Raw genomic sequence first — 12,983 nt, 5'->3', positions numbered from 1 at the left:
TGTCGCTCCTGCTGCAAGAGCAAGACAGTTCAACCCCAGGGTTGCTGGTGAGTCAGTGGAGGGTGGGCCCTCGCTGGGCCCTGACAAGCACCAGAGCCAGGCTTAGTGCACTGTGAGTTGCGGGAGGCCGAGGAGCAGCTGGCAGCAGGACGTGGCTCTGCTGAGAGCTTTCCCCAGGCTCCAGGCCAGCCCTGGGTCTGCTTGTACCACAGACAGCACAGGGCTTGCAAGTGATGACTCTGCCTGGCCCGAGGACAGTGTGGCTGTCCAGCCCTTCTCACCTCCGTCTCCCTGGCCCCGTGTGCAGCTTGGGTGAGCAGTCACAGGAGGGAGGGAGGGAGTAATTTCTGAGGGAAAAAGTCAAAACAGCTCAGCAAAGGGGTGGTCACCCGAGGCTCCAGTTTTCTGGGTCTCTAGCCCTTTTCCAACTCCTTGTTTATCATTCTGTCAGTCTGGGGCACAGTGGGTATTTGTACTTCCTGGTTTGAAACAACAGAGGAAATGTGTGGATGGGAAGAGAAATCTGGTTGAGTTTTAATTATTGGAAGTTCTGAATCAAAACTGGGATAGGAAAGAGGTTAAATTGAGAATTTGGGATTTTCTCTAGATTAGGTTGTTTTTAGGTCACTCTGGAGACCAGAGAGTATATCTCGCCACACTTAGGATTTTTACTGCAGTTTGTGATTATAAATGTTCAAAATTGTATCTTCTGTGTCTATGGTGTATTTTGTGTCTAATGTATTTTTCTTTCCTTTTTTTTTTTTTTTTTGCTTCAGGTTAGTAGCAAAGATGAAGATTTTCTTGACCTTTCTGTTGATGTGGAACAGAATACATCCATCACCCACTGTCTGAGGTAACCTCGTGAACTCTGTCTGATGTGGTTGAGCTTTTGAAGAGGCCAGTCAATAAACGGGGGAGATCCTGTGCTTCTTCAGGAGAGAATCTTCCTTTTCTCTGAAGCCAATATGATGCTATTATTTTCTATTTCTCCTTTCCCAGGAGAGATTAAAAATAAGTATATGTGGTGTGGAGAAGAGTCCCACTGAAAAGAAAGAGTATGAAATGGAAGTCATTAAGTTACAGATACATTTGTGCTCTTTAGTACAGATGGGCGCTTTGGCCTTCGGCCGCCTTTGTCCCTCTGTCTCAAACACACTTACACGATTAAATTAACAGCTGCAACAGATCCGACCACTATGCTGTCTTTTTCTAAGATAATCTATTTTAAAAATTTTGTGCTTAGGCTGAGAACCAATGGACGAATTGCCTTTTCCTCCACTTTTTAGTGTTCTCCTGGAGCCCGTTCACGGACAGAAGTTCCTCCTCACTAGGGTTGAGAGAAGGCAGGGAGTCCAGGGTGTAACAGCCGCACTCGGCCGGGATTGCTGTGGTTACAGTGCGTTGACTGATGCATTGTTCAGAGTTGCCGTGAAGACGTGACTCCCCTTCCCCCCTTACCTCCTTTTTCGTCTCTTGCCGTCACCTAGAAGTTATAAGGGCTTATGGACGCGCGGATAGAGGCGTGACGCTCAGACGAGGCCCCACTCAGGGGCTTGCATTCTAGTGGGAGCTCACAGCCTGGTCACTGCTCTAAGGACGTGAAACGGGCCTGGAGAGTGGCTGCTGGAGGGGCCAGTCTAGACAGAGTGGCCAGAGCAGGCCTCTTGAGGCACAGGGTGTCCGGCTGAGCCACATAACTTTATAGTGTTATAACCAGGTGCTGGAGCTTTATCAGTAAGGACCAGGTAACAGGACTGTATTTGTTTTAGGAGGTCAGGCTACCAGAAGAATAGATTAAAGGCACTTACGTGGTGACTGACTATTGGAAAGTCATCTTTCGTGGCAGGTCACCAAAAGCAGCTTGGAAGAGCATCTTGGTTCATCTGGGTGTGATGCATTGTGGAGGGGGGCTGATTGCTCCCCATTTCCCAAAGCTCTGGAGTCTCCCCTATCCCACCCCCACTTATAGGGATCTCAGTGTTCCCTGTTGGTTTGACATTTCGGCTCCCCATGCCAGGGGCCAAGTGTTTAGGACAAGTTTATTGTCTTGTTTGCAAAGTGTTCTCTAGGCCAGGATGGACTCTTTTTCTTCTGAATGGTTCTGTTTATGGCTTGGTTTCCTAACATTCCTGTGAAAAGAAGCCATTTGTGATTTCCCCAAGGTTTTATGATCACAGGATATGGAAAAGTTGAGGTTATACCACCGAGACGTTGCCCTGAGGGAATGGGAAAGGCAGAATTGGCTGTGACTTTCTTGATGAGCACCTGGAGCTAAGGAGGTTGGATCCTTTTCCTCCCTTCTAGGACTGCAGGTAGCAGTGGCTAGAGCTTTGAGATCAGCCAGATAAGTGATTAGTTTTAACTTCAGCCTTTGGAGAAAGAAACTTTCTTTTTTTAAGAGACAGAGTCTCACTTCATTGCTCTCGGTAGAGTGCCATGGCATTACAGCTCACAGCAACCTCCAGCTCTTGAACTTAGGTGATTCTCTTGCCTCAGCCTCCCGAGCAGCTGGGACTACAGGCACCTGCCACAACATCCGGCTATTTTTTTTTTTTTGAGACAGACTCTCACTCTGTCACCCTTGGTAGAGTGCTGTGATGCCATAGCTCACAGCAACCTCAAACTCTTGGGCTCAAGCGATCCTCTTGCCTCAGCCTCCCAAGTAACTGGAACTACAGGTGCCTGCCATGAATCCCAGCTAATTTTTTTTATTTTTAGTAGAGACAGGTCTCACTGTTGCCCAGGCTGTTCTCAAACTCCTGAGCTCAGGCGATCCACCCACCTGCCTCCCAGAGTGCTGGGATTACAGGCATGAGCCATTGCCCCTGCTCATTCGTTTGTTTTTTTGTTTTCGTCTCTCTGAGACAAGAGGAGGAAGGACTGGGATCATGCCCGGCCTCTTTCATGGTTTAATTTGGATTGCATTTGTGAAAATTTGGTTTTAAAATGAGGATTTTGGATTTTCTTCCTCTCTTTTTTTTTTTTTGTTTTTGAATTTTCTTTTTTAACATTATGTCTGTATATATCTTCTGATGTGTTTTATTTATTCTGATGACTTAAAAATTAAAAAAAATAAACTACAGTTGTAGGATTTAAATGTATTGTAAGATCTCTGTCTACAGCCATACCACCCTGAGCGAGCTTGATCTCGTCTGAATGTGAGATCTTTGCCACCTCCTCCCAGAAGGGTTTCAGGGGGTGGACTGCAATGTTTTGTCACCCAGCTTTTGTCTAGAGAAATGATAAAGGGTTTAAGTTCAAGATACAGGTCTAGAGAAGCTCTTAAATCTGTGCCGTCTCTGAGCAACAGTCTAACATCTCAAAGCCCAGGACTGTGTCCAGCCTGATGAACTCTCTGGGTCAGAGGACAGTACTGAAAAATAATTTTTTTCCTTTTGAAAAGTTTGGGGATGGCCTCAGGGCAAAAACTTAAAACCACTGGAAGTTTATCTTAATTATCCTTATGGGGCCTTTCTGGCCTTTTATTTTCCACTTGAGTGCTTCAGTCCCCGCCCCTGATTCCTTCACTCCCCCACCTCACAGAGAGGTGAGTTTCTGGGGCAGGACTGAGGCACTCAGTGGAAGATGGACGCTGTGGGCAAGCAGGTGGCGGAGTCCTAACACCACTGCCCCTTCCTTTGATTTCCTCTCCTGTACGATCCCCATTCTTGAAGGAGGGAGGGCCACCAGGCATTAGGAGAAGAGCAGCTTTCCAATTCTCCCAAAGTGCTTTCTATCTGGAAAATTAACCTTCTTTTAAAGAAATTTCTCTTCTGATGGCTGTGAGGCACTTCTATCTGAGGTCACGTGTGCCCCACCACGTACAGGCCAGCCTCGTCCCTGTCATTTCTCTGGCCTGCTGCTCTGACCTGCCTTGTGGTTATTCTTGATGTGTGGTATTTTCCAGCACCTGCCACAGAAGGCTTGCTTTGGGATTCTTTTCTAATCTGTTCTCTAGCCAGTGGTTCTTAAACTCAGTGTACATCAGAATCAACTGGGAAATTGGTGCAGCTAGAGGTGCAGACCATGTTTAAGAACTTCAGTGAGAAGAAGCCCTTATTTTTTTAATAAGTGATTCTGTGTGATTCTGATAACGACCAAATGTGGGAACCTCTGCTTTCTAGATCTTTGCTACTCAAATAGGGGTCCGTGGACTCCCACCACTGATATCCCCTGGGCTCTCCTTAGGAATAAGTGCAGAGTCTCAAGTCTCACCTGAGCGGATCAGAAGGCCACCTTGGCACAAGTTCCCAGGTGATTTAGACGCGTGCTCCTGTTTGGGACACTGGAGCAGTGGTTCTCAGCTCCGGTGGCACATTGGAGCCCCCTCCCCCACGGGGAGATTTAGAAACAGTTGTGCCTGGTTCCTCTGGAGAGATTCTGATGTGATTGAATGGGGGTGGGGAGTGGAAGGAGGAAGGGATTGACTGGGCATTCAGATTGTTTTTAAAGCTCCCCAGTTGAAAACAGACCTTCCCAACTGGCCTGGCTGGGAAAGTGGTTTCCAGGTGAGTGTTGGCCCCTCAGCTCCCGGGAGGCTGGCAGGGCCTGACACGGCCTCGCGTGCTCCTCATAGGGGTCATCTTCCATCTAGTTACACTGTTTGTGAACTGCTGTGTTGAGTGGAAGGAGTTAAGATTTTAATTGAAAATGCATCAAATATAGATGTTAACTTGGACATGATAGCAGTGCCTGTAATAAATGATGGCTTTCCCACCTGGCAACATAGTCTTTCTCCATTATTTTCAAGTTTTTTGCATACATTTCTATAAGCTTTAATAGTGTTCTTATAAAGGTATGTATTTTTTATTAAGTTTGTTCTCAAAGTGTGTTTCTAAATAATATTTTAATGCAACAATGAGTGACCTTCCTTAAAGAAATAGGAAGTTTTGTGCTTCCTAAAGCCTCTGCTCTGGGCTTTGGGAATTTATTCTAAGTGCCCCTTTGATCTTTTGTTTGAAAAGTTTTCCCAACCTTTGCTGCCTGCTCTGTTCTTACAACGGTGTGGCATTCTTGATGGGTCTGCTTTGCTTTGGCGTTTACTGCTGGGGTCAGCCTTTCTCCTAATTTCATTTCCCAATTCTCACCCCAGAGATGCCCCATCTTGGTGGCAGTGGGCCTGCAGCCAGCTGGGCTGGGCAGGGTGGGTCACTAAATTAGGTACCAACTTTGATATTTCTACCAAGCTGGGTCTGCAAGTACTTCAGAGAACTCTTTTAGGGAACCATGGATGGATAGAAGGTGTTGGAGTCCTCACTCGTTACTGTGCTTTCCTTGGTCATTCTCATCTCCTGGCTGGATGGCCAGCTTTGTTTGTGGTTGGACCTGAGTTAAGAAATGCCACCATGCCCGTGCTCCCTCCCCCTGCTTGGCTCCCCCATTCTGGTCCAGTCAACCCCATGCAGCCAAAAAAGGACTTCACAGCAATTACTCAGTTCAGGTCTTCATTCTGCTGAGTGTGGCCTGTCCCATGCAGCCATACTTGAAATCTGCCGGTTGAGCGTGATTGCTTTGTAAGGGTTTCCATTCCTTCCCACCCAGTCCCAGCCCCTCTGCAGTACTGCCCAGAAGTGCTAGTCTAAAAAGCACGTCCTTGACTTTCCCTTGCTGAGACCTGTTAGTCGGGGTCTGTGCCAGCCACGTAGCGTGCTCGCCGCAGCTGCTGTGCCTCACCTCCAGGCCTCCGCCCTCTCTCTGGAATCTTTGATGCCACCTGGCACACTTTCCCTCTGAGAACCTGACTTGGATATTGCTCTTTGGGGAAATGTCCTGAATCACTCTAGTTCAAGTTCATTTCCTCTTCCTCTGTGCTCTCCCCTCCACTTAGACGTGCCTCTGTTATTTATTACTGTGTGCCATTATGTGTCGTGCTGGGGATACAGGAGGGAGTGACTCAGACAGGGCCACTGTCCCCATGGAGGGGAGGCAAGTAATCAGATGAATAGGAGGATGGAGTCAGGTGCTCAGAGGAAAACAAGACAGCAGCGTGACAGGGGCTGGGTAGCCTAGGGTAGAAGGAGGGGTCAGGACATCCTCTCTGAACAACCAGCTCTGCCAGCCACGGGAGCCTCTGCGAAATCAGCACCTGCGGATGTCTTAAGGCCAGAGAGGGTTCCTGCAGGCAGTGTGGCTGGAGCAGAGAGAAGGCAGGAGGAGGACGTGAGCTCAGAGGGTAGCCAAGGGTCTGAGGGGCACAGCCTGGAGGTCGAGGCAGCAAATTTGGGTTTTATCCATAAGGGCATTAGAAACTGTTGGCGGGGTGGAGGTGGGGAGTCATGTGCCACACGGGTGTGTAGGTGGCACCAAGCATTTCCCGTCATCAGAGGTTCATTCATGTGTGTCTGTTACACTCTGAGCCGTGTGCGGGCAGTGACTGTCCACATGGGGGAGATTTAACGCGTGAGTAATCTGCGCAGTGGTGGAATCATTACTACCATTTAAGTAACGTTCCCTGTTGAATGAAATTGCATCCCTCTGGTGCCAGGACACGGTTTATGAGTAAGGAAGTGTCGCAGACATTTTTAAAACCGAGTCAGGTGGTGTGTTGGGATGTGCCCCTCAGCATCTGCAGCAGTCCAGCAGAAGCGTCCAGTGGCATCTTCACGACTGGGAAGGAAAGAAAAGCCATGACCTTTAAAAAGTGAAAACCCTGAGTAGCACAGTGAAACCTCATGATGAGGCCAACAGTCATGCGACACACACCAGGGCTTTTGTTCTCACAAGGAGGCAGGTTCGAGTTTGCCCTCTGGCAAGGTGGGCGAGTGCCAGGGAGGAGGCAGTGGGCTGAGAAGTTGGGTTTTTCTTAGTTCAGTAAAAGGGCAGCTGTGTGTGTTTTAAATGTCACTGTCTATATTTCTGTGGTCGGAAACTACGGACTACCTGAGACCTGCTGTTTTCTCTTAACCGTGTAGTAACGTCACCTTACATGTCATGTGACTAACTTTTTTGGACCTGACTTCTGTTGTTGTTTTTCTGTTATAATTGTGAATGTCCAGCAAATCAGTTGGAAACCCTGGTCTTTATGTGTTTGTGTCCCATTAAATAAGCTGTATTTGGAAATCTCTCATGGTGAATTCATATTCAACGCAAGGAACACATCCAGCAGACGTAAGGGCAGGATGGCACCTGGTCCCAGGGGTGGTTTCTGACATTTCTTTCTTTTTGTTGGCTTAAAAATTACCCTACAGGTAGTAACAGGGTTTGAAACATGGCATACCAAGTACATCTGGACGTGTGTAAAGATGAGAATGTTTTTTCCTGCAGGGACTTCAGCAACACAGAAACTCTGTGCAGTGAACAGAAGTATTACTGTGAGACGTGCTGCAGCAAGCAGGAGGCCCAGAAACGGTGCGCGGGCCGCGGGGCGGGAGGAGGCCAGGCCTGTGTGTCTTAAGCTCTCAGCTACCGGGCTCCACGGGGCTCCTAGCCAGGGAGCTTTGGGCGAGTTGGTTACCTGCCACACCAGTAAAACCGGGCTAAGAACACAGCCTGGCAGGGTTGCCCATTTGTCCAGTTGTGTGCTCATCCATTTGTTCATTCAACAAGTATTTATTGAGTGCTGCTATGTGCCAGATACAATGCCAGGTAAACAGGTGGTGATCAAATACAATCACTCTCTTCTGAGCATTAAAGGCAAATTGTTTAGAGTACCTAGCATGCTCCATCATGCCCAGTGGATGCCCAGTATTGTTGTGGTTTGTGTTAAATGTTGATATATCTCATTGAGAGACAGGTTTAAAAAATCTATTATGTAACAAGGAATCGTGAAGAAAATAATAACACATCAGTTACAAGGACAGATGATAAGAATGCTACTGCTTTCCGAATCGATATAGGACCCAAGGTTCTCCATCTCACCAGCACCACCTGTCATAGCTCTGGGACAATCTGAGACAGCCAGTCATTCCTTATTATCTGCCCCAAGAAACATGTCACTTTAATCCCCTGGATCCTTACTGTGAGCTCAGTACAAGCGTGTGTAGTATCTTGCCAGTGAACTCTGAAGTATTCATGGCAGCCTTCAGATGCTCAGCACTGCCATTTAGAACCCTCAGGGGTCCAGACCTGAGGCCAGTGGGATAATTTCTCTGCCCAGACATGGGCATCTTTTCTTGCAGCATCAAAACTTCCAAACGGCTAGTCATTGCAGCAGGCGGGAGCGGAGGTGGTAGCTTTTGTTAGTGGGCAGATGTCTGCTCCGCATCCTTACAACCTCGGTCTGCCTACGGCCAGCCCTGGTGTTTCATTGTGACATTAAAATATTTTCTTTTCACCCCTGGATGTTTTATGCATTAAAACGTCATCTATTCCTATAAAATGTGGGACTAGCCATAATTCTGTCTACTGATTTTTTTATTTTGCTTCTTTTCTTTTCTTTTCTTTTTTTTTTTTTTTTGAGACAGAGCCTCAAGCTGTCCCCCTGGGTAGAGTGCTGTGGCATCACAGCTCACAGCAACCTCCAATTCCTAGGCTCAAGCGAGTCTCCTGTCTCAACCTCCCAAGTAGCCGGGACCACAGGCACCCGCCACAATGCCCAGCTATTTTTGGTTGCAGCCATTGTTGTTTGGCGGGCCTGGGCTGGATTTGAACCCGCCACCTTAGGTGTATGTGGCTGGCGCCTTAGCCACTTGAGCCACAGGCACCGAGCCATATTTTGCTTATTTTCATGAATAGGGTTTTGTCTTAATAGATTCCTCAATGTTCTCTTAAAATTTGTCCATCTCAATGTGTTTTGAAAATATTCACAAACTTTGTACTATTTACACTTACTCAGTACATTCATATTATAGAATAGGGGCTGGAAGGTAAGTGGGAGGCCCTTCATTCCAGACATATTCTCTACACAAACCATCACCTTTGTCACTTTTTACTGAGGAGTGTTAATGATCGTCTAGTGAAAAAAGCTTTCTGGGTTCATGAAAGTTTGGGAAACGGAGCATCAAACAGAACAGTTTTCTTCGCTGCAGGATTTCTCAATCCTTCAGACTGGTATTTTATGAGGGGATCTTCAAAATAGAAGGTGAAATTATCCAAACTCACTTAACCAAGGAAACCTCACACCTGTAAACATCTCCGGTGTTTTTAAGAGCCCAGTTTGGGACGTGGAGCCCTAAGCCAGCCCCTGTGTCTTATAAATGAGGAGGCTGAGAGGCAGAGAAGTGAGCTGGGCTCACTTGGAGTGCGAGTGAGCCGGGCACTCTTGGCATCCTGGTGCCTGGGAGGGCATCAGAAGCGTCCTCCGGCCAGGCCTCCAGGCTTGAAGTCCAGTTTGTGCCCTCTGCCTCCTTGTCCTCTTCCCAGCTCCCCATTCTCAGAAGCCCTCAGCCCTCTGATTGTCCCACCACCGCTCCTCTCTGGGAGGGGGAGGTGGTGACAGCCTGTTTTGACTGTGCACAAACTCTGGACGTCTCCTTTGACCAGACAGAGACACACCGTTGCCCTTTTCTCTCTGGCTGTAAGCCAGGGGCGTGAGGGAAGTCAGGTGTGTAAGGAAGCGCACTTGCATCCCTGCAAAGCTGTGTGGTATTCGCTGGCTTGAGGTGTGTTAAGAGTCCCTCTTGTTCTCCATTCGTGCAAGGGACAGCGGGTTCATTCCCCTAATGGATGTTGGGGTACATCTGATGTTCTGTTTCATGGTTTCTTAGGATGAGAGTAAAAAAGCTGCCCATGATTTTGGCCCTGCACCTAAAGCGGTTCAAGTACATGGAGCAGCTGCACAGGTACACCAAGCTGTCTTACCGTGTGGTCTTCCCTCTGGAACTCCGGCTCTTCAACACCTCCAGCGATGCGGTGAATCTGGACCGCATGTATGACCTGGTTGCTGTGGTTGTTCACTGTGGCAGGTAAAGGCAGGCCTGGAAGCGGGTGCGCAGGACGGGTGTGAGGGTTGGCCTTTTGCTGAAGTGGACCCTGCTGCCCCTTCCTGGGTTGTGACGTTTAGTACGTTGGAAATCCCTTCCAAACCTTTTTTTGTTTCTTTTTCTTTTGAGATAAAATCTTACTCTGTTGCCCTGAGTTTGGGTGCTGTGGCATGATCATAGCTCACAGAAAGCTCAAACTCTTGGGCTCTAGCAGTCCTCCTGCCTCAGCCTCTCTAATTAGTGGGTACTGCAGGCACTTAACCACAACGCCTGGCTAGTTTTCCAATTTTTAGTAGAGACAAGGTCTCGCTCTTGCTCAGGCTCGTCTCCCAACTCCTGAGCTCAAGCAATCCACCCATTTGGCCTCCCAGAGTGCTAGGATTACAGGCATGAGCCACCACGCCTGGCCCTAAACTCTTACTGATCATCTCAAAATGCACATAAACCTACCAGTAGGCATACATAAAATCAATAGCATTCCAGCAATGATGATCTCTCAGTTCAGTCATGAAGGAGATAATCAATATCCATTGGATAGAAATGATGTTCTTGGGGAATTTGAAATAAATGCTTATACTGTGATTTTCATTTTTAAAAAGCCAGCTTGCTTATTTATATAGTATGATCTCAAATCAAATGTAGTTTAAAACTATGAATAAAGACTGGAAGCAATAGATCACATTTAATAATTTTGTGGCATTTTGAGTGATTAAAATATATTCTCAAATATTCTTTGTTATTTTTGGTCTTTCCCCAGCTTTCCATAAAAAGCATATATTCATGCCTACTTTCCATCTCCGGAGAAGGCTTCTAGACATGGAAAGGCAGTATGTTGCTGGAAGTCTTTGGAATAGGCAGTTTTTATTCCATAATTTCATAAAAACATGGAAAAGTATATTGAAAATGTATCTCTTTGTTTTCCTTTGCTCATTGGGGTGGATTTAGGCACTTTGCCAGCACAAGCACAGCTCTCCTCTGCCCTGGTAGGTTTTAGATCAGGGCATGGTGGACCTCACACCTTTTTCTCACCATTACCTAAGGAATACTGTTACCATACAGAGGAATGGGTAGATTTATTTTTCACTCAGTACTGGTGTGGATAATATCAGAAACTCCAACTTCACATCTGAAAATCATCCCGTTTTGTCCTGTGTTATTGACTTTAAGTCACTGGATATTTTCTTAAATTCTCAGTAAGTTATATTCACTGGCTTGTTTACACCAGCTTCATGTTCTCCCTAAAGAATAGTCCTAACACAGGGTTCCAGTGATCTGGAGCCCAGCCGTGAACACTGGGTGAGGTGCACAGTGGGGCAGGGTTGGAGGAGGTCTTGAGCCAGGCAGATCCTGGTACCTGCTGAGGTGGTGGCAGAGGTGTGGACAGCAGGGTGTGCCAGGGAAGCTAGGCGAGGGGGAAACAGAAGCACTTGGTGCACAGGGGACACAGGACTTGGAGTGATGGATCTCTGTAGGTGCCTGATTCTCATTCTTGGAAGGACCAGCAGAGACCCACGTAGGGGTAATGGGGGACCAGCAAAAGGCCAGGTGATGAAATACATAAACAGTGAGAGGCCCTGGAGGCAAAGGTGAGCTGGTGCCAAGTGGCACACACCACTGGCTAGAACTTTGCAGTGGCCTCTCCCAGAGGTGGGGTTGTTCTCCTATGTGGGGCAGGGCTGGCGTGTGTGTGGGGAGTGGCTAGGTTGGGTCGCATCCAGGTGGCCCTCAAAAGCTTTGAGGTTAAGAAGTTGAGCCGGTCTTCCCTTCCATGCCAGGACCTCCTGGGCCGTAGTTGCAGCAGGCACCCAGGGTCATGCATTGATTTCTGCTACAAGTTTGTTTTGTTTTTGTAGGTTTTGTTATTGGTTTTTTTTTTTGGAGATAGGGTCTTGCTCTGTTGCCTGGGCCAGTAGGGTGCAGTGGCATCATCATAGCTCACTGCAACCTCCAATTCCTGTGCTCAAGTGATCCTCCTGCCTCAGCCTCCTGAGTAGCTGGGACTATAGGAGCACACCACCATGCCCAGCTAGTTTTTCTATTTTTTAATGTTAGGGTCTCCCTCTTGCTCTGGCTAGTCTTGAATTTCTGGCTTCAAGCAGGCAATCCTCTTCCCTCAGCCTCCCTAAGTGGCAATTTTTTTTTTTAAGTCTTGTTTCCTGGGGCCCATGCCAGGATCTGCAGATATGGTAGAGAAAAGACATCCAGCCCAGGGGCCCTGCCCTCATGAAGCTTAACATCTGTTGGGAAAGATTGGTGACAAACAAGTGAACAAGCCCGACTGCCACCTCCATAAACAAAACACTGAAAGATAATTTAAGATTTCTGACTCGTGCTAAAGAGGAATAAATAGGGAGATGAGAGAGTATGGGCGATACCTACAGGTAAGGTGGTCAGTGAAGGTTTATCTGGGGCGGTGACCTTTGATCTGAGGCCTAAATGCACTTTGGAATGGGCCCAAAATGCAAGCGCTGGGGCAGGATCATTTCAGCTGCATTACAGCAAGTGCTGAGGCCCAGGATGTGAAGGGTGGCAGGGGCGAGGAGCCCAGCGAGCTCTGGGGGGGGGGGGGGGGCGGGGGGGGGGGGGGTGTGAAGAGACAGGGAAAGAGCAGCTGAAGGTGGGGAGTGGCAGGAACAGATCATGTGCATCATCTTGTGTTTAAAGGAGCCAATCTAAGGGGAAAATTCAGCTTTTAAATGGTAACAGTGCATTAAGAAACAACTATTGTACAAATCTAGTGTAACTCCACAGCCGCAGCATATAGCATAGTACGTACCTTTATATGTTACCACATTTATGCATTTGGGTTTGTAAACATCTTTCTGAAAACGTAGATCGTTACTGAGACTCCCCCTATCACCTTCCCAGCTCGCTCACAGCCCGGTGTGAAATCTTGGCAGTAACGTATGTGAGGGCTGCCTCTTGTACCCTCCTCTGCTCACTCAGCTCGGGCTGTTTTGTCCCCTTGCCGTTCTGTCCCTAGCCGTCTGGACTTGCTATTCTTTGATCCTGAAACTTCCATCCCAGAGTCCCATGGCTTCCCCACTTCCCAATTTCCTTCAGGGAAGTTTCCTTCTGCTCAGATCTCAGAGAGGCCTCCCTTCACCTCTGTCCACCATTAAC

At 47.7% G+C, this 12,983-nt stretch overlaps 1 protein-coding gene across 1 annotated transcript in view; it reads left to right on the top strand.

Moving 5' to 3' along the window:
- Positions 1–12,983, top strand: part of USP46 (ubiquitin specific peptidase 46) — a 63,286-nt gene that overhangs the window by 44,595 nt on the left and 5,708 nt on the right. The window contains exons 5-7 of the mRNA XM_003794598.3: positions 777–853; positions 7,264–7,347; positions 9,645–9,842. Coding sequence (XP_003794646.1) covers positions 777–853; positions 7,264–7,347; positions 9,645–9,842 — 359 coding nt within the window. The remainder of the gene's footprint in view (positions 1–776; positions 854–7,263; positions 7,348–9,644; positions 9,843–12,983) is intronic.

This window comes from Otolemur garnettii, unplaced genomic scaffold (genome assembly GCF_000181295.1).
Source record: "Otolemur garnettii isolate 467f Iridium unplaced genomic scaffold, OtoGar3 scaffold00083, whole genome shotgun sequence".
Taxonomy (NCBI): Eukaryota; Metazoa; Chordata; class Mammalia; order Primates; family Galagidae; genus Otolemur; species Otolemur garnettii.
The sequence above is the reverse complement of the archived record's forward strand: the minus strand, read 5'-3'. Positions and strand labels throughout refer to the sequence as shown.